The 20,121-nt window shown below is 40.7% G+C and overlaps 4 protein-coding genes across 5 annotated transcripts in view; all 4 read right to left on the bottom strand.

The window, feature by feature from the left end:
• Positions 1–20,121, bottom strand: part of LOC133656159 (breakpoint cluster region protein-like) — a 590,239-nt gene that overhangs the window by 361,451 nt on the left and 208,667 nt on the right. The gene's annotated exons all lie outside the window — the stretch shown is intronic.
• LOC133656174 (histone H1-like) lies at positions 2,637–3,463 on the bottom strand. Its single transcript, XM_062057079.1, has one exon. The coding sequence runs from the start codon at positions 3,418–3,420 to the stop codon at positions 2,815–2,817; it is 606 nt and encodes a 201-aa protein (XP_061913063.1). The 5' UTR covers positions 3,421–3,463; the 3' UTR covers positions 2,637–2,814.
• On the bottom strand, positions 4,663–7,401 carry LOC133656185 (histone H2B 1/2-like). Of its 2 annotated transcripts, XM_062057093.1 has the most exons (2): positions 6,880–7,401; positions 4,663–5,469 (listed from the first exon to the last, which is right to left on the bottom strand). In XM_062057093.1, exons 1-2 carry the CDS (start codon positions 7,184–7,186, stop codon positions 5,408–5,410), a joined length of 369 nt encoding a protein of 122 aa, XP_061913077.1. In that variant the 5' UTR covers positions 7,187–7,401; the 3' UTR covers positions 4,663–5,407. The 2 variants fall into 2 exon arrangements, with proteins under 2 accessions (XP_061913077.1, XP_061913076.1); XM_062057092.1 differs by lacking the exon at positions 4,663–5,469 and having other exon boundaries at positions 6,584–7,390.
• LOC133656182 (histone H2A) lies at positions 12,683–13,547 on the bottom strand. The gene has a single exon (XM_062057089.1). It carries the CDS (start codon positions 13,517–13,519, stop codon positions 13,136–13,138), a length of 384 nt encoding a protein of 127 aa, XP_061913073.1. The 5' UTR covers positions 13,520–13,547; the 3' UTR covers positions 12,683–13,135.

Raw genomic sequence — 20,121 nt, 5'->3', positions numbered from 1 at the left:
AAATAATAAAGTAGGGGCCACAAGGAAACATCATATTAAATATAAGTTATCTGTTTTTACGGGGGAATTGGTCGTAATTTATATGGCAGTTAATTGGATAGAGGAAAATAAAGCAAGGAAAGCAGTCGTGTGCTCGGACTCCAGCAGTGCATTGATTAGCATAAAAAACATAGCATCAGAAACAAGACCAGATCTAGTTTATGAAATAGTTCAGGCAATCTGCAGAATAAATAAAGCGGGAGGTGAGGTAACATGTTTCTGGGTTCCTGCTCGTGTAGGCGTTGTGGGCAACGAAGCAAAAGTGGCAAGCACTAAAACAGAAGTAAACATGGAGATTAACCACAGTAAAGAAGAAGTGAAGAACATCATTAAGATAGAACGCAATAAGAAGTCGCAGGATCATTGGAATAAGGAAACAAAAGGTAGAGAGTATTACAAAGTCCAGAGGAGACTAGGTCTTCAATAGGTTCATTGAAATTGATGGACAAACATAATACAAGACTGTGTGACTGTTGTCATCAGAGAGAAAGTGTAGAACATGTTTTAATACAATGTAGGAAATACAATAGAGAAAGGGAAATACTAGGAAATAAGTTAGCGAAAGAGAAGATTAGGTTAGCAGTGGAAGATATATTAGGATTGCACTCAGATCACATTGGTTATAAAGCATTATATACATATTTAAATAAGACTGAGTTAAATAAAAGAATGTAGACTAGGGTTCCACCTCGGATCCACACTCCATTTCAGTAGGTGGCGGTAATGCACACCACAAGGTTGCTTGCCAACCGCCATTAAACAAAAAAAAGAAGAAGAAGAACTGCCCAACCGCTTCTGAAGCCCTGGACTCTTTGCAGAATGTAGTTTGGCATCAGATGTAAACATTGCAAGAGTAATGTAGAAATAAATACATGTTTGACCATGTAATGTTGACTATTGTCCTGTTAACATCTGGTGTTAGGTGTCGATAAGGTAATATATTTGACTATTTTTGCAAAACAACAATCACTAACTTGTAATTTCAGGGAAATTGAGAGACCCCGAAAGGGACAAGCGGTAATAAATGGATGGATGGATAGGATAACGCTGTGGTTTTGTTTCTGTTACAATGTGGACTATGCCGCCACCTGTTGGTGAGGTGACATAATGCAGCAAAGGGCGAAGGCCGACCTATTTGGACCTTCAATATTTAGTTGATGCACTTTCAGTTTTCCTCATGTCAGGATCAGTCAGTCAGTCAGTAAAAAAAAAAAAAAATAACAGAACAGAACATTGATGAAATAGAAGAAAAAAACAGTCGCAGAGAAAAACAAATTAGGATTTATTGTTGATGAAAAATGAACTTGGAAACAACATAGTGAACATGTCTAGAGCAAGTTGATAACATGGATATGTATTTTGAGTAAATTTGTTATTTTATTAATCATTCTTGTATGTTGAGGTTATGTAATACATTAATATATCCACATATAATGTATTGCAACAGTATACTGGGTGTTATGTCTCAATCATACCTTTTATTGATCTTATTGAATCAAAATATATTCATGAGAATGTTGTTTTTTTCAATAGTTGACACAATGAATTTGACTTGGTAGACGGTGCTCAATTAACTTCTTCTGCTCATTTCTAAAATTATAATTACAAAGAAAAAAGTGGAAATAAGAAATGTAATTTAACGATAAAAAGTTGAAAAGTTTACCCTAATACCACAAATCTGCCATGCTATTAATTATTGACCTATTCAAGACTCCAATTAAATAAAATATTGCACATTGAAATATTTTTTGGGGGGGGAAAGACATTGCATATGTTGTGTTTGCCGTATAAAAACTAAGGTTTATTTGACAAAAAGGGCACAACACATAAATATATTAAAACACTTATAATCAGAAATTTGATCTAGAGATTCAAGCATTGAAATTATAAATATAATGTAGGTTCTTTTCTGGATCCCTGTGACCTTTAAGTGTTTTTTTTTTTTGTTTTTTTTTACAAAAAATGATTGTTAAAAAGAAAAAGATAAAATTGAATCAAAATCAATATTGTAAAGTATTGACCTATTTAAGGGGTGCAATTACTTCCGATACCTCTAACATTCCACTTAAAAACATTTTGAGGGGAAAACATTGCTTCTTTTTTTTTACTAAAAAAAAGTTTTTTTACACAAAAAGGCATGAAACATAAAAACAACAAAACAATATTAAACGACGAAAAAATCAGAAATTGGTTTTAGATTTAAGAATTGAAAATAAAAAATAAAATTGCCATATAACTTAATCATAGAATTGACAATTTAGAAAATTTCAGCCAGATCCCTAATGCCTTTAGGATCCTTGAGTAGCTCCCACGAGGTGTGAGATATATATATATATATTTATCCATCTATATGTATCTATCCATATCTAATATATATCTAATATATATATCTAATATATATATATATCTAATATATATATCTAATATATATATATATATATATATATATATATATATATATATTAGATATTAGATATGGATAGATACATATAGTTGGATAAATAGATATAAATGTATATAGTGTTGATTTTTACAATTTAAATATTTCTAAACGACCACACATCTTTTCAGTGTTCGGCCCTCAAATCGGACGGCCCAGGCACAAATTGAGTGCCCATGTTGCATCCATGATGCAGTGATGGCAGCACACACACTAGTTCCGAAATTGGTGAGGACCAGACAGCACAACAATATACTACTTTGTCATTGAGGAAAACTGTTCTTAAAAGTGGATGAGGTGGCTCTTAAAAGAGCCGTTTACATGGGAAAATGTATTTACTTCTTCTTGGCTGCAGTCTTGGCTTTAGGCTTGCTGGCCTTCTTAGCGGGGCTCTTCTTGGCAGCAGGACTCTTCCTGGCCGCTGGGGCTTTCCTAGCCGTCGGCTTGGCGCTCTTGGCGGGGCTCTTAGCGGGGCTTTTAGCGCTCTTCTTTGCCGCCTTCTTCGGGGTTGTTGCCTTCTTTGCGGGCTTCTTAGCGGCTGGCTTCTTGGCTGCGACTTTCTTCACTGGTGATTTCTTGGCTGCGGGCTTCTTGGCGGCGCTCTTCGCCTTAGCGGGAGCCTTTTTGGGCTTGGCTTCGGACGCCTTGTTCATCTTGAAGGAGCCGGAAGCGCCGGTGCCCTTGGTCTGCAATAAGACCTCCTTGGCCACCAGTTTCCTGACGGCGATCTTGATGCGAGCCTTGTTCTTCTCTACATCGTAACCGGCGGCGTTGAGGGAGTTCTTGAGGTAGGCTAGAGAGACTCCTTTACGCTCCTTGGACTTAGAGACAGCCTGGGTGATCAGCTCGGAGACGCTGACTCCAGCCTTCGCGGTCTTGCTGCTCTTCTTCTTCTTGGCCGTCTTCGACGAAGCGGGTGCGGCTGGTGCTACTTCTGCCATGATGGCCTGCTTTGACTTGTCTTGTTGTTGACAACGACTGAGGTGGGACTCAACTGGACTGTCCATCGCAAGGGGCGGAATTTAAAGGCAGGATGAGAACCGTGGAGACTCAACTGGACTGTCCATCGCAAGGGGCGGAGCTTAAAGGCAGGATGAGAACCGTGGAGACTCAACTGGACTGTCCATCGCAAGGGGCGGACCTTAAAGGCAGGATGAGAACCGTGGAGACTCAAGCGACTGGCTCTCTCCTCGGCGTGCTGTCAAACTGGCCTCACTTGTGCTTTCTCCGCACTTTTAAAACCATTAAAAGACGCAATGGAAATTATTTGACAAAGCAACAACGATTCCACTCTGTAGTAGACTAGTGTCTCCTCACATTTATGACGTTTACAAGGTGCACATTTGTGGCATTTGGATCGAACAACCCTCCAAAGCTGACTTCTTCCCCGACATCAGCAGCTAAGCTCTGCGACTTTCCTCGCTCATTTCTACAATTAAACACTTAAAAGTCCCTCACAATGCAACAAAAACTGCCCTACGGGTTACAAAACATGTTCACTCAGACGCTCCCAGCCCAAAAAGACAAACATTGATGGCGGCTGTGAAACAAGACAAGGTTTTAGTGACGCAGCAAACACAATGACCACTGATAGAGACCTGTTGGGGTCAGGCTGGTGTCTGTTATCATCTGATATCACTTCTCACGTCTTTAATACATCATTATATTCTCTTTGTGCAATTAAAGACATTTGTTTGTCTGTCTTGTATTTGAACCATACTTTTATGTTCCAAGTGCTATTAAACAAGAAGTACACGTGACACAAGAGTGGAGGCCTACTCCCCTTACACTTGAACACTTTTATAACAATATATCTTCTCACAGGACAACACTATAGAAATACAAATGTTGATTATAGAATATATATTTTTATATACATGTATTTAAAGAGGATATAGAGTAGTCTGTGTACAGCATTATTGACTGCTACTATCTACTAAAGTGATTCAACACACGTCCATTATTGCCTAAATACTCACATATTGCATGTGTACCACTTACAATACTTGAATGCATTTTTTAGCTATTCAACTATGAACTTTAGAGACTGTGTGCACTGTATTCATATAAAAGGTGATAATGATGAACACCACTGTTGTTTTTGACAACACTTTTATTTTTCAGTACTTTATATAGTGATATTAAATTTAACAAATTCCATTAATCTCAACAATAGCAGCATGTATGACGAATTATAATAATGTATTTTATTTATTGATCATGAACTGTTTTAGAAAATGGATGGATGGATGGCAGTATACATTTATTACCTAACATCATTCATCTTTAATGTCTTTATTTATTTCAACATTTTGCCTTATTTATTTTCTTACTTACTTTCACCACTGCACAATAGTTACACATTCTATGATCTTTTCTCCAGCACTTAGAAAATCGTGACAACTAAGCACGGGAAATGAAGAAACTCTTTCAAGACAAAATGCAAACACATGGGCATGATGGCGGGCTGCAGCCCGACGGCGGCACGTCCCAGCAGGCCGCGCGGTAGGGCCAACACAGAAGTCTCAGGGCCTCGGACGGGTTTCAGCCCGCCCTTGGCGCGTGTGGCGGGCTGCTCGCCTTTCCAAACCATAACCAGCATCGGCTCCTGAGCGAAGGGTTTCGAGCACCCACCTGTCCTCCCTCTCACGGAGGGGGTTGGGGGGATTACTCCTCTATGCATCAGGTGATGACGTCTCTGCGTTGTTGACTTGCCTTCACGGAAGAAGACTTCCCTCTGCTGGCTTCCCGATGGACTGGACTCTCACCTTCTCCTGAATGTAACAATGTTCAGTAACTGTACCCACTCAGCATCCATTGCAGCCAATCACCCAGGAGGGGGTCTTCACATCTGTGGCCCTTTCCCAAAAGTATTTATTTTTCCCAATTTTTGAGTTTTTCCTTGACTGATCGATAACACAAAGGATATTAAAAGAGCAGAGAGCTTGTGCAACCAGCTGCCACATCAGAAGCGCAATTTCTGCATACACCTACAAAGTAATACAAAAAAAAACACAAATATGAGCAATAATAATATATATTGTACACATACGACTTCACCATGCATAAACAAACATAAAACATTAAAAATATATATTTAAATACCCACATAACCTGTGGTGGCTTCTGCACTGTACAGTGATTGTTTTATTATGATGATAGTTTATATATCTTGTTTAGCACTTAGCAATAATGCTACATGATACTTAGTGTTTCACTAAAGCTGCATCTGTCTAGCACTGTTTCCAAAACTTGTAGATCATCCTCCTCATATTCAGGATCAAAAGAATATGTTTCTGGATCGTCATTTGTCCCAAAGTAGTCTTTGTTGTGTCATGAAGTCTGCCATGATTAGTAGTGTTGTTGTTTTTGTTGTTGAAGGGAAAAGCAAATGTTGTGATGTGTCTATGAAATTAATACGCAGCCGTATGCTTAAAATGAGCAAAATATGTAAATTTTACATGTTCTTATGAATGTTACATTACATTTATATTTACAGCGTGGATATAAAACATTGACGGAGGTGTATGGATATTTTTAAAGTGTTAAAATTGTGTTGAAATTGTGTTTTGGTTTTTAAAGGTGTAGATAAAGGGTCTCACAATGTAAAGTGCTTTGAGTCTCTTAAGAAAAAGCGCTATACACGGGGAGAACATGCAAACTCCACACAGAAAGATCCCGAGCCCGGGACTGAACTCAGGACCTTTGTATTGTGAGGCAGATGCACTAACCCCTCTTCCACCGTGCTGCCCTATATATATATATATATATATATATATATATATATACTGTATATATATATATATATATATATATATATATATATATACAGTATATATATATATATATATATACTGTGTATATAAACATATACACACATACATATATATGCGTGTGTATATATATACTAATATGTGTACTGTAAATGACACTAAACTATCTCACTTAGACCAATAAAGCCTATATGTATCAGGTAAGGTTTCAAAAAGAATTGATCATCTCAGTGTCATTCAGTTATTCATAGTAATTGCATTAACAGCCATTGTGAACTTTAGGAAAAATACTGGGATTAAAAGTCACTCAATCGTATATATGTATCCGTTTTTTAATTGGAGACAGCACAGAGTTAAATATAATGGAGATAACATATTTGATTGTATAACCGCTTGATGAGCCCCCAAGTACAGTAAACCTTGAAACACACCACTTTAAATGTGACCAAACAGTAGGTATATATGCCTGAATTGTACTCATTGGATCAGAAGGAATGTCAGTGGTACTGTTGCTCTTAAAGCCGTTTTAGCAGAGATGGAATGTTTCTACTGGAGCATTTTACTTGGAGCTGGTGTACTTGGTGACGGCCTTGGTGCCTTCAGACACGGCGTGCTTGGCCAGCTCACCCGGCAGCAGGAGGCGCACGGCGGTCTGGATCTCCCTGGAAGAGATGGTGGATCTCTTGTTGTAGAGAGCCAGACGAGACGCCTCGGAGGCGATGCGCTCGAAGATGTCGTTGACAAAGGAGTTCATGATGCTCATGGCCTTGGACGAGATGCCGGTGTCGGGGTGGACCTGCTTCAGTACCTTGTACACGTAGATGGCGTAGCTCTCCTTTCTTGTCTTCCTGCGCGTCCCTCTGCCCTTTCCGGGGGCCTTGGTGACGGCTTTCTTGGAGCCCTTCTTGGGCGCGGACTTAGCTGGCTCAGGCATCGTGTTGGAGGAAGATAAAACTTGGAAGGAATTAGTTACTACAACCGCCAGGCAACACGCCGACGTGCATTTTATTCCTGCGCCAACGCCTTCCTCTGATTGGCTGGCACGTCACGCCGCTGTCATCCTCTTTATACTGTCAAGTACTTTATTACACTTTGTTTTGGAACAATGTCAACATCTTTCAACGCCTCTGAAAATGATTCTGCGTTTTATTACATTACAACCCTTAGCGCACTTTAAAAAAAATAAAACATGGAAATTAAATGGCACTTTTAATAGATCAATCCTTAATTATTTTAAGTAATTATTTATTGAGCCATGAGGCAAAGTCTGACTGGAGTCAAAATAGCAGATTGCTAATTATACATGTTTGCTCTATTCCACTCAGTTATTCCACTAAATATCTTAAGAACATTTGGTGAATATGCAGCTAATTATTTGGTAGTAATCTAGTTGACACCACAGGGAAGCGAAATTAAGTAAACGTTGAATAAGTTTGCATTTAGACATAGGAAGACTATAAAATATATACAGTATATATTAGCTATCCTACAAGGTGTAAGGGTCAACAGCTTCAGTAACAAGTGTGTGGTCCTTAAAAGGACCGTTTGGGTTTTGTTCGATAGAAGGGGATGTTTAACCTCCGAATCCGTACAGAGTGCGTCCCTGCCTCTTCAGGGCGTAGACAACATCCATGGCGGTCACAGTCTTCCTCTTGGCGTGCTCGGTGTAAGTGACGGCATCACGAATGACATTCTCCAGGAACACCTTCAGGACGCCGCGGGTCTCCTCGTAGATCAAGCCGGAGATACGCTTCACTCCGCCGCGGCGAGCCAGACGACGGATGGCGGGTTTGGTGATTCCCTGGATGTTATCACGGAGAACTTTGCGGTGACGCTTGGCGCCTCCTTTCCCCAGTCCTTTACCTCCCTTGCCACGTCCAGACATGATGGCTAGTTCAAGTCACTAAAGTTAGACTGAGGCAAAACTTCAAAGACGACCGTTCTTATTACATGAATGCGGACCTGAAAGAGGACAGCATATGCACTCGTGAGGAGGAGGGGCTTACTTAGAAGCCCTTCCCCTTTACTCATATGGCCCCAATGCCATCTTTGTCGATGTCAAGTGCCGTTAAATCTACATATTATTAATGAAGATTATAGAAATAAATAGTAAAGATGGGATTTATGGCTTGAAAAGCCGTTCCTTTGAAAGAACCGTTTAAAAGACTGGCTCGTTATTAGTTAATATTTTTATAACCGTTTGTTGTTGTTGTTGTTTGAATCAAGGACACAATCACTGATAGCAGTTAAGATAAGGTGTATAATAATTTTAGAATCAGAATAATTTGACTTTCCCAATGTTACTCTATTGGTGGAAATTGTAGTGGATGATGACTGATTTCTACAGAAATTATTCTAAAATATCGACTACTTTTGTTGGCATTTTGTTCTGAAGGCCTACTGAAATGAAATGTTTTTATTTAAACGGGGATAGCAGATCCATTCTATGTGTCATACTTGATCATTTCGCGATATTGCCATATTTTTTATGAAAGGATTTAGTTGAGAACATCGACGATAAAGTTCGCAACTTTTGGTCGCTGATAAAAAAAGCCTCGCCTGTACCGGAAGTAAATGATAAATGATAAGTGGGTTGTACTTGCTTTTCTACCTTCAAGGTACTCAAAGCGCTTTGACAGTATTTCCACATTCACCCATTCACACACACATTCACACACTGATGGCGGGAGCTGCCATGCAAGGCGCTAACCAGCAGATCAGGAGCAAGGGTGAAGTGTCTTGCCCAAGGACACAACGGACGTGACTAGGATGGTAGAAGGTGGGGATTGAACCCCAGTAACCAGCAACCCTCCGATTGCTGGCACGGCCACTCTACCAACTTCGCAACGCCGTGACGTAGCGTGACGTCACAGGCTGGAGGGCTCCTCACATTTGCCCATTGTTTACAATGCAGCGAGAGCAATTCGGACCGAGAAAGCGACGATTACCCCATTAATTTGAGCCAGGATGAAAGATGTGTGGATGAGGAAAGTGAGAGTGAAGGATTAGAGTGCAGTGCAGGACGCATCTTTTTTCGCTCTGACCGTAACTTAGGTACCAGCTGGCTCATTGGATTCCACACACTCTCCTTTTTCGGCGAAGCTCTTTAGCTACGGAGCTAACGTGATAGCATCGTGCTTAAATGCAGATAGAAACAAAAGAAATAAACCCCTGACTGGAAGGATGGACAGAAAATCAACAATACTATTAAACCATGGACCTGTAAATACACGGTTAATGCTTTCCAGCTTGGCGAAGCTTAACAATGCTGTTGCTAACAACGCCATTGAAGCTAACTTAGCAACGGGACCTCACAGAGCTATGATAAAAACATTAGCGCTCCACCTACGCCAGCCAGCCCTCATCTGCTCATCAACACCCGTGCTCACCTGCGTTCCAGCGATCAACGGAAGGACGAAGGACTTCACCCGATCATCCGTGCGGTCGGCGGCTAGCGTCGGATAGCGCGTCTGCTATCCAAGTCAAAGTCCTCCTGGTTGTGTTGCTACAGCCAGCCGCTAATACACAGATCCCACCTACAGCTTTCTTCTTTGCAGTCTTCATTGTTCATTAAACAAATTGCAAAAGATTCCCCAACACAGATGTCCAGAATACTGTGGAATTTTGAGATGAAAACAGAGCTTTTTTGTATTGGATTCAATGGTGTCCGAATACTTCCGTTTAACTATTGACGTCACACGCATACGTCATCATACATAGACGTTTTCAACCGGAAGTTTAGCGGGAAATTTAAAATTGCACTTTATAAGTTAACCCGGCCGTATTGGCATGTGTTGCAATGTTAAGATTTCATCATTGATATATAAACTATCAGACTGCGTGGTCGCTAGTAGTGGCTTTCAGTAGGCCTTTAATTGTAAACATATGTAGCACTAATCGTTCTCATCACCGGATTGGGGTAGGGTGGATAGGTCGGATGCGACCAGTTATAAGGGGACACACTTCCTGGAAAAAAAGGGTTGTTGTTGTGGAAAGAAGTCTGATAATAAACTCACCGGCATGGCACGGTTGGGAGACTGGCCGTGCCAGCAACCTGAGGGTTCCTGGTTCGATCCCCACCATCTACCAACCTTGTCATGTCTGCTGTGTCTTTGAGCAAGACACTTCACCCTTGCTACTGATGGGTGGTGGTTAGGGGCCTTCCATGGTAGCTCCCGCCATCAGTGTGTGAATGTGTGTGAATGTGGAAATAGTGTCAAAGCGCTTTGAGTACCTTGAAGGTAGAAAAGCGCTATACAAGTATAACCCGTTTACCATAACTACTGCTCTCTCGCCACATTGTCTCGACTCCCACACATTAATCATTTGGCACCGCGTCCTTAATGTGGTGCCAAACTTTGACAGTGACATCACTATTTTGTATTTGCAATCACCTAAAAAAAGATTGGTAGTATAAGAGAGTTTTAACAATACAGGTAAAATAAAAAATATCTACCTATATATCCTGTTTTTATTAGCTCGACTATATTGTTATTCACACTAGTGATGTGCAGATCGATACTAAAATACCGCCAGATATTTATGCTCAAACATCGATTCTTAAAATCAAATTATCGATATGTTTGGTATTTTATTTCAGGGGTGTCTAAACTTGTTCCTCCAAGGGCCGCATACTGAAAAGTCAAGTAAGAGGGGGCCATATTGATTTTTAATTTTTTTAATTATTTTTAATCAGATGTTTTAGCTTTGTATTATAAGTGACTAAGTATGTTAACAGTTCAGCTTTTCTCGTTACATACCCATTTTTTGCTCTTTTTTCTTACATTTTTACAGTTTTTTTTCCCCCATGTACGAATAACAAAAATAATGTGATTAACTTCATGAACACATCATTGTAATCATATTAATATTAATGTTCAGTTACACATTTAAAAATGTTTACTATGGTTGTAATTTTTCAAATTAACAAGTTTATATTTAATTTCTGAATTAACTAACTAAACTTTGTCTATATTTGAAGTGTGTTTTATTTATATTTCAAGAGCTTCTAACATTTCAGATCAGGGGTGTATAAAGTGTTTCCTCCAAGTGCCACATAGTGAAAAGTCAAGTATGAGGAGGCCATATTATTGTTTTATTTATTTATTTATTTTTTAAAACAGATGTTTTAGCTTTGTATTATAGGTGACTAAGTATGTCAATATGTATTCGAACAGTTCAGCTTTTCTCATTACATACCCATTTTTGCTCTTTTTCTTACATTTTTACAGTTGTTTTTCCCCCCATGTACGAATATCAAAAATAATGTGATTAACTTCATAATCACATAATTGTATTAATATTAATATTAATGTTCAGTTACACATTTAAAAATGTTTACTGTGGTTGTAATTTTTCTAATTAACAAGTTTGTATTTAATTTATGAATTAACTAACTAAAATTTGTTTATATTTGAAGGGTGTTTTATTTATATTTCAAGAGCTTCTAACATTTCAGATCAGGGGTGTATAAAGTTTTTCCTCCAAATTCCACATATTGAAAAGTCAAGTATAAGGAGGTCATATTGATTTGATTTTTTTAGACAGATGTTTTAGCCTTGTATTATAGGTGACCAAGTATGTTAATATTTATTTGAACATCTCAGCTTTTCTCATTACATACCCATGTGTTGCTCTTTTTTCTTAATTTGTTTTTGTTTTTTCCCCCCCATGTACAAATAAAAAAATATGTGATTAACTTTATAAACGCATTATTTTATTAATAATATTAACTCTCAGTTACACATTTAACAATGTTTACTATGGTTGTAAATGTTAAAATTAAAAAGTATATATTTATTTTTTTAATTAACTAACTAAACTTTGTTTATATTTGAAGTGTGTTTGATTTATATTTCAGGAGCTTTTAACATTTCAGATCAGGGGTGTATAAACGTTTTCCTCCAAGGGTTGCATACTGAAAAGTCAAGTATGAGGGGGCCATATTGATTGTTTTATTTTTTTTTTTAAACAGATGCTTTAGCTTTGTATTATAGGTGACTAAGTATGTTAATATGTATTGGAACAGTTTAGCTTTTCTTGTTACATACCCATTTTTTGCTCTTTTTTCGTACATTTTTACTGTTTTTTCCCCCCATGTACGAATAACAAAAATAATGTGATTCACTTCATAATCACATAATTGTATTAATATTAATGTTTAGTCATACATTTAAAAATATTTACTATGGTTGTAATTTTTCAAATCAACAAGTTTAATATTTAATTTCTGAATTAACTAACTAAACTTTGTTTATATTTGATGTGTGTTTTATTTATATTTCAAGCGCTTCTAACATTTCAAATCAGGGGTGTATAAAGTTTTTCCTCCAAGGGCCACATATTGAAAAGTCAAGTATGAGGGGGGAATTTTGATATATTTTTTATTAAAAAACAAAAACCCATACATATCCAAAGACAACTAGTAAAATGCAAATTGCAGCTGTCCACTCATCACATATTTTACTCTTTATTCTTATGTTTACAGTTTTTGAAAATACACAACTTCAAAAATTTTAGCGTGTATCAGAATTGATACCAGCCTTAATTTACTTAGTATCGGATCGGAAATAAAATTAGTAGTATCGCACAACACTCAAACACACCACTACCTTCAAGGTTTGGAATAAATATATAATTTTCCTTTTAGGTTGAGGAACACTTAGACAGGTATATTTGTAAGATCTATGGGTATTGCCGATACCCGCCTATTTACACAGTTCAGTACTTGATCAGCAAGTTAATCATTCAGAAGTGGGAGGGGGGCAGATAAAGGCTAAAATTAAAATTAAAGTCATATAGCTGAGGAAGGAATAAATGCTCCTCATTGTGGAAGTGAGTGGCTCTTAGAAGAGCCTTTGTGGGGATTAGAGTGTGAAGTAGTTTACTTCTTGGCGGCCTTCTCGGTCTTCTTGGGCAGCAGAACAGCCTGGATGTTAGGCAACACACCACCCTGGGCAATGGTCACACCTCCGAGGAGTTTGTTGAGCTCCTCGTCGTTGCGGACAGCCAGCTGAAGATGACGGGGGATGATTCTGGTCTTCTTGTTGTCACGGGCTGCGTTTCCCGCCAACTCCAGGATCTCAGCGGTCAGATACTCCAGCACTGCTGCCAGGTAGACAGGAGCACCGGCGCCGATACGCTCGCCATAGTTGCCCTTGCGGAGCAGACGGTGGACGCGACCCACTGGGAACTGCAGTCCAGCACGGGAAGACCTGGTCTTGGCCTTGGCTCTAGCCTTGCCGCCAGTTTTGCCACGTCCAGACATGATTATTAATGGGGATTATATACGCAGAGTATTGACTGACTTCAATATCTAGAAAACACAGCGAACAGCGTATTTATGCACTCCCATGCTGCTCTGTGATTGGCTGACTGTGTTAGGGAAGCTGTTGTCCAATCAGCAACAAGGTACCGCCCAGTTCTTTGTGTGTAACTCCCGCTTAAAACACGAGATATATAAATGGAGTATTGTTGGCGGGTTTTGGATGTTTGTTTAGAGGGCTTTATGGACACAATGGTGTACTCCTATTAGCTGCATTGTTAGCCACCTCTTACATGCCATATTTTAAGAGTTAGAATGCTTAAAGAAAAAAAAGGAAAAACATATGTGTTGTTGTCTTACAAAAGGATTATGAATGATAGGCAAAACTCCCAAATTCCCCTTTAAATGTCAGTTCCTTGTGTTGTTGTAATTTAGTGTAGTTTAGTTTATTAAGGATCCCCATTAGTCTACATCGCAGTGGAGAGTATTGTTCCTGGGGTCCAGGCCAAAAACTTCACACAATCACAAAACAAAAGATTACAAAGCAGTACAACATGATCGAATAATAAAATGTTGTGATACAAAAATAGCAACAAGGAACAAACAAAAAAATCAATAACTTCGAGTTTACATAATAATGTTCATACCAAACATAAAAAGAGCAATATAAAAAAATATATATATATATTTTTGCAAAAATGAAACAAAGAACCAATGGCCTAAAATATACACATTAGAGTACCAAAGACAAACAATAAGTGACTAAAAAGTACCATCCATCCATTTTCTACTGCTTGTCTCATAATCAATAAAATAGTCAATACCGAATGCAGCTGAGATAGGCTCCAGCACCCCCCCGCCCCTCCCCGCGACCCCGAAAGGGACAAGCGGTAGAAAATGGATGGATGGAATAATCAATAAAACCAGTCATGACATTAGGTACAATCTAGAACAGGGGTGTCAAACGTACGGCCCGAGGGCCGGATCAGGCCCGCGGACAATTTTATCCGGCCCGCGGGATGAGTTTGCAAAGTATGAAAATGTACCTGAAATTTTTGAATGAAAGAAACTGCTGTTCTAAATGTGTCCACTGGATGTCACAATAGCAATTCTTTGTATTAAAGTTAAAGTACCAATGATTGTCACACACACACTAGGTGTGGTGAAATTCGTCCTCTGCTTTTGACCCATCCCCTTGTTCACTTCCTGGGAGGTGAGGGGAGCAGTGAGCAGCAGCGGTGGCCGCGCTCAGGAATCATTTTTTGGTGATTTAACCCCCAATTCCAACCTTTGATGCTGAGTGCCAAGCAGGGAGGTAATGGGTCCCATTTTTATAGTCTTTGGTACGACTCGGCCGGGGTTTGAACTCACGACCTACCGATCTCAGGGCGGACACTCTAACCACAAGGCCACTGAACATGTGTAATAGTGCCTATTATTCGGGCACTATTGACAAGTGATGCACCGAAAATTTGGTCTTCTTAAGTAGAAACCGAAACCGGATGTTGTGATAAAATATTGTTTCTTTGGCCTACCACTAGGTCAGGAGTGTCAAATGTACGGTATTTTAATACACACACACCGAGCACCCATGTAGATCGGCACCTATGACAGTATCAGTCAAGGAAAATGATCAAACTACATAAATAACAAACTGTAATTTGATTTTGATAGCATTTTTTTATCTTGATAGATTGGACATTAACACCAGTGAGTTGACTGATGAACATTATTACATAATTTATTCAGAAAATATAAATAACAACAAATAAAGTATCTATACTATTAACGGCAACAGGTAATTGTAAAAAAAAACAAAAAAAAAACAGGATTTGTTCTTGTTCTATTTTTAAACAAAGAAAACAATCTGAAGTTGTCTTTATTTTTAAGTTATCGTGCCGTGATTTTACCAGTCCGGCCCACTTGGGAGTTGATTTTTCTCCATGTGGCCCCCGATCTAAAATGAGTTTGACACCCCTGATCTAGAACAATAATAATATAGTAGTTACACTTTTTTGCCACAAGATGGAGACACAAACAAACAACTGAGCTCAAAATCGATGCTTGTCGTTTTGTTTTGTTTTTTAAATAACTTGAAGTGATTATTTAATAATGTGGCATCTACCGACACAATAATCAGTTACTTTTAAAGAAATAATCATTACCCAAAAAAAAGGTTTATTATGGAAAATCCCAACTGTCTATTTGTTGACTCATTTCTCAAGTAGAGTGGACAAGTGAAGAATGATAAATTAATAAGTATAAAAGTGTTGCAGGGAAAAAATGACATGAATGTTGTTTATTGTTTTGATTGATTGATTGATTGATTGAGACTTTTATTAGTAGGTTGCACAGTGAAGTACATATTCCGTACAATTGACCACTAAATGGTAACACCCGAATAAGTTTTTCAACTTGTTTAAGTCGGGGTCCACTTAAATTGATTCATGATACAGATATATACTATCATATATACTATCATCATAATACAGTCATCACACAAGATAATCACATTGAATTATTTACATTATTTACAATCGGGGGTGTGGAGGGGGAGGGGGGGATATGGACATCAAGTAGTGGACATAGAGAGAGAGAGAGAGAGAGAGAGAGAGAGAGAGAGGGAGAGAGAGAGAGAGAGAGAGAGAGAGAGAGAGAGAGAGAGAGAGAGAGAGAGAGAGATCAGAAGGCATAAGAAAAAGAAAAAGTATCTGCATTTGATTGTTTACATTTGATTATTAGCAATCCGGGGAGGGTGTTAGTTTAGGGTTGTAGCTGCCTGGAGGTGAACTTTTATTGCGGTTTTGAAGGAGGATAGAGATGCACTTTCTTTTATACCTGTTGGGAGCGCATTCCACATTGATGTGGCATAGAAAGAGAATGAGTTAAGACCTTTGTTAGTTCGGAATCTGGGTTTAATGTGGTTAGTGGAGCACCCCCTGGTGTTGTGGTTATGGCAAAAAATAATGGGTCCCATTTTTATAGTCTTTGGTATGACTCGGCCGGGATTTGGACTCACAACCTACCGATCTCAGGGCGGACACTCTAACCACTAGGCCACTGAGTAGGTTATTGTTTTGTTTTTGAGTTTGGTTGTGTCAACACTTTGTAAATGGCTCTCATTCATCATTTATCTGCTCTTCTGATTCCTCTATCCGGTGGCACAACAACCACGCAGTCTGATAGTTTATAGAGGCTTTGCAGTCACGTGATAAAATCACGTGACTTTGTGTTACGCCGCCATCTTGCCGGTCAACCGGTCAACTCGTTCCTACGTGTTCGTACAGATTCAGTTTGATTTCTGCCCTACATTTTCACCGATTTCATCCGAATTATGGCTGATTTGCTATCCAATGAAGAGTCCAAGAAACGTTACCGAGAGAAGTGGAACCTTGTTGGCACAAAGGATCCGTACCTTTTACAGAGAAGCATGCTAGAATCAAAAAACACAGGACGAGATGTTGAACAGTCCCTTGTGCCAAATGTGGAGAGTACTCACTCGAGATGTCCTTGTTGTTGAGAGTGGTTGACAGACAACGTGGGGGTGTGGGGGGTGGGGTGTTCTTGTGAGTTGTATATGAGACTTGGTCAGGGTTAAATTCCAGGACAATTGGACAAGCGACACATCTTCAGTAGTGTGCCCTTGCATCATTGGGTGTTTCGGCCTTCAAACACTATACACCCTCCACAAAGGTGGCCCGCCGAAGGATGATCAGTCCTCAGCTTGTGTCCCGTGCTCAACTGTTCCTGAAATTCACCCTGTTATACTGCTGTTTTTGGGGCCCAACTGGGGTCCTTCCGCTTGAGCCAAATCCACTGGCTGCTTCTTTCGGCTGCCTCTGAGACTGCTCTGATGGTCCTCCGCAGGGCCTGACCGTGGCTGCCGAGTTCCCTCAGCAGTCTGATGGTAGACGACGCCACAAATCCTCTGCATCCCACTTCAACTGGATAGACTTTGGTGTTCCAGCCACACTGCCTCGCTTCTTCTGCTAGCTCTGAGTAGCGCAGCTTCTTACGTTCATAGGCCTCCTCCACAGAGTTCTCCCATGGGACTGTGAGCTCTATGACGTAAGCAGTCTTCACCGAAGGGGACCAGAGCACCAAGTCTGGCCTGAGGTTGGTAGAAGCAATCTCAGGTGGGAAAACCAGTTGTTTGCCGATGTCTGCCAGCATCTTCCAGTCGCGGGCCCTGTATAGGTGTCCTGCTTCTGGTTTGGTGGAAAGCTGTTTGGGTGTTTTCCCGCCCTCTCGGACAAACATTGTTGTCTTCATGGGATTGGATACTCTTGGTGGCAAGGAGTTGACGGCACCACGCATACTCTCCAGGGCTGATGCCAAGCTCTTGAGGACCTGGTTGTGTCGCCAGGTGTATCTCCCCTGCGTTAGGCTCGTCTTACATCCTGTCATGATGTGTCTGAGGGTTGCTGGAGTTGGGCAGAGGGCACAGATTGGATCCTCGCCATACCACTGATGGAGATTCTTTGGTGATGGGAGCACATCATACGTTGCTCTGATGATAAAGCTGATTTTACTTGCTTCCATCTGCCATAGCTCCTTCCAGCTTATCTTTCTCCTCTCCACTCCTTCCCACTGCATCCATTGCCCCTGTTTGGCGAGAGAGACAGCCTTCGCACTCCTTAAGACCTCCTCCTGGCGACGCACCTCCTCCACCACCAGCGTCCTCCGCTCTGATGTTGTAGCATTTTTCCAGGATGGTTCTCTTGCAGTCAGGCCAAAGCCTCCTCTTCCCTGTTGGACCTTTCCCACGATGTCTCTGTGCCTCAGGGCTGCTGTAGCTTGCTGCACCGCATCGGATGGTGTCCACTTCCGCCCAGTTACTAGGGGCGGTGCAACAGTACTAATGGTCTTGTCTCTGGAGTCCTTCAGTGTCATCTGGAGTCTAACTTTAGAACACTTGTATTCCTCAGTTAGACTAGTGAGAGGTAGCTCCAGGATCCCTTTGCCGTAGAGGCCGATGTTACTTAGACATTGTGGAATGCCAAGCCACTTTTTTGCATATGAAGTGATGGTTCGCTCCATCTTCTCCACAGTGGTTACTGGAACTTCATACACAGTGAGTGGCCACATTGTCCGGGGGAGGAGTCCAAATTGTAGGCACCAAAGCTTCAGTTTCCCTGGCAGTAGAGTCTTGTCTATGTTATTCAGGCTCTTCGCGATCTCTTGCCTTAGTTGTTCTATTTGTTGTTTGTCCTTGAGGCTTGCATTGTACCATCTGCCCAGGCTTTTGACAGGCTGCTCAGACACCGTTGGAATAGGGTCTTTGCCGATGTAGAACCTTGTATCTCTCAGCACCCCCTTGATTATGGAGATGCTTCGAGATTTACTAGGCTTGAATTTCATTCGGGCCCACTCGATGTTCTCCTGCAGCTTTCCAAGTAGACGCTTAGTGCATGCTGCAGTAGTGGTTAGTGTTGTCATGTCGTCCATGTAAGCCCTGATAGGTGGAAGACGGAGCCCAGCCCTGGTTCGTTCACCACCCACCACCCACCTTGAGGCCCTCATGATGACTTCCATGGCCATTGTGAAAATCAGGGGTGAAACTGTGCAGCCTGCCATGATGCCTACTTCCAAGCGCTGCCATGTTGTAGTAAAGTTGGCTGTTGTGAAGCATAGCTGCAGGTCTTGGAAGTAGTTCTTGACCAGTGTGGTGATGGGTTCTGGTACAAGGAAGAAGCTAAAAGATTCCCAGAGAAGTTCATGGGGAACTGAGCCAAATGCATTGGCCAGGTCGAGGAAGGTTACATGAAGATCTCTCTTATCCTTCTTGGCTGCTTGGATCTGATGCCAGATCATGCTTGTATGTTCTAGGCAGCCAGAGAATCCTGGAATTCCAGCTTTCTGTACAGATGTATCAATGTATTTGTTTTTTACCAGGTATGTGGACAGCCTCTGAGACACCACGCTGAAAAAGATTTTCCCCTCAACATTGAGAAGACAGATTGGTCTGAACTGGCTGATTTCCGATGCATCCTTTTCTTTAGGTATTAGCACACCACCAGCCCTTCGCCAAGCCTTGGGTATTCCTTGCTTCTGCCACACTACCCTCATGAGTTTCCATAGAAAGCGTAGTACATCCGGTGCGTTCTTGTAGAGCTTATATGGTACTCCGTTAGGTCCCGGAGCCGATGCTGCTCTTGCTCGTCGGACTGTGTTCTCTACTTCTTTCCATTTCGGAGGGCTAGTGTCCAGGTTGAATACAGGTGGTTGAATTGGCGGGATTTCAGGTGGGATGACTATATGCTCCTGCCTTTTTGAGTCGTGGTGAATCTTTTCCAGGTGTTGCTCCAGTTCCTGCTTTGATGTTTTCAAAGTTCCGCTTTTTTCCTTTGTGAAGAGGTCTTTGACAAACTTGAAGGGGTCTTTATAGAAACGAGTTCTTGTGTGTTCTTTCTTCTTGCGAAGCTTCCTCAAGTTTTCCGCTCTCCGCAAGGTTGCTAGCCGGCTCTTGATGTCTGCTTGGAGTAGCATGAGACCTTCCCTCTCAGCGTCGTCTGCTTTTTTCCATAGCTTTCTTATCTGCCTCCTCTCTCTGATAAGCCTGTCGATCTCCTGCTGCCTCCTGGATTTAGCTGGCGGTGGTAGAT

This window comes from Entelurus aequoreus, linkage group LG08 (genome assembly GCF_033978785.1).
Source record: "Entelurus aequoreus isolate RoL-2023_Sb linkage group LG08, RoL_Eaeq_v1.1, whole genome shotgun sequence".
In the NCBI taxonomy this organism is placed as follows: domain Eukaryota; kingdom Metazoa; phylum Chordata; class Actinopteri; order Syngnathiformes; family Syngnathidae; genus Entelurus; species Entelurus aequoreus.
This window is presented reverse-complemented; position numbering and strand designations above follow the sequence as displayed.

Excerpts from the sequence above, each read along its gene's own strand:
- LOC133656185 (XM_062057092.1), bottom strand. The coding sequence starts at position 7,186 with ATGCCTGAGCCAGCTAAGTCCGCGCCCAAGAAGGGCTCCAAGAAAGCC.
- LOC133656182 (XM_062057089.1), bottom strand. The coding sequence starts at position 13,519 with ATGTCTGGACGTGGCAAAACTGGCGGCAAGGCTAGAGCCAAGGCCAAG.
- LOC133656174 (XM_062057079.1), bottom strand. The coding sequence starts at position 3,420 with ATGGCAGAAGTAGCACCAGCCGCACCCGCTTCGTCGAAGACGGCCAAG.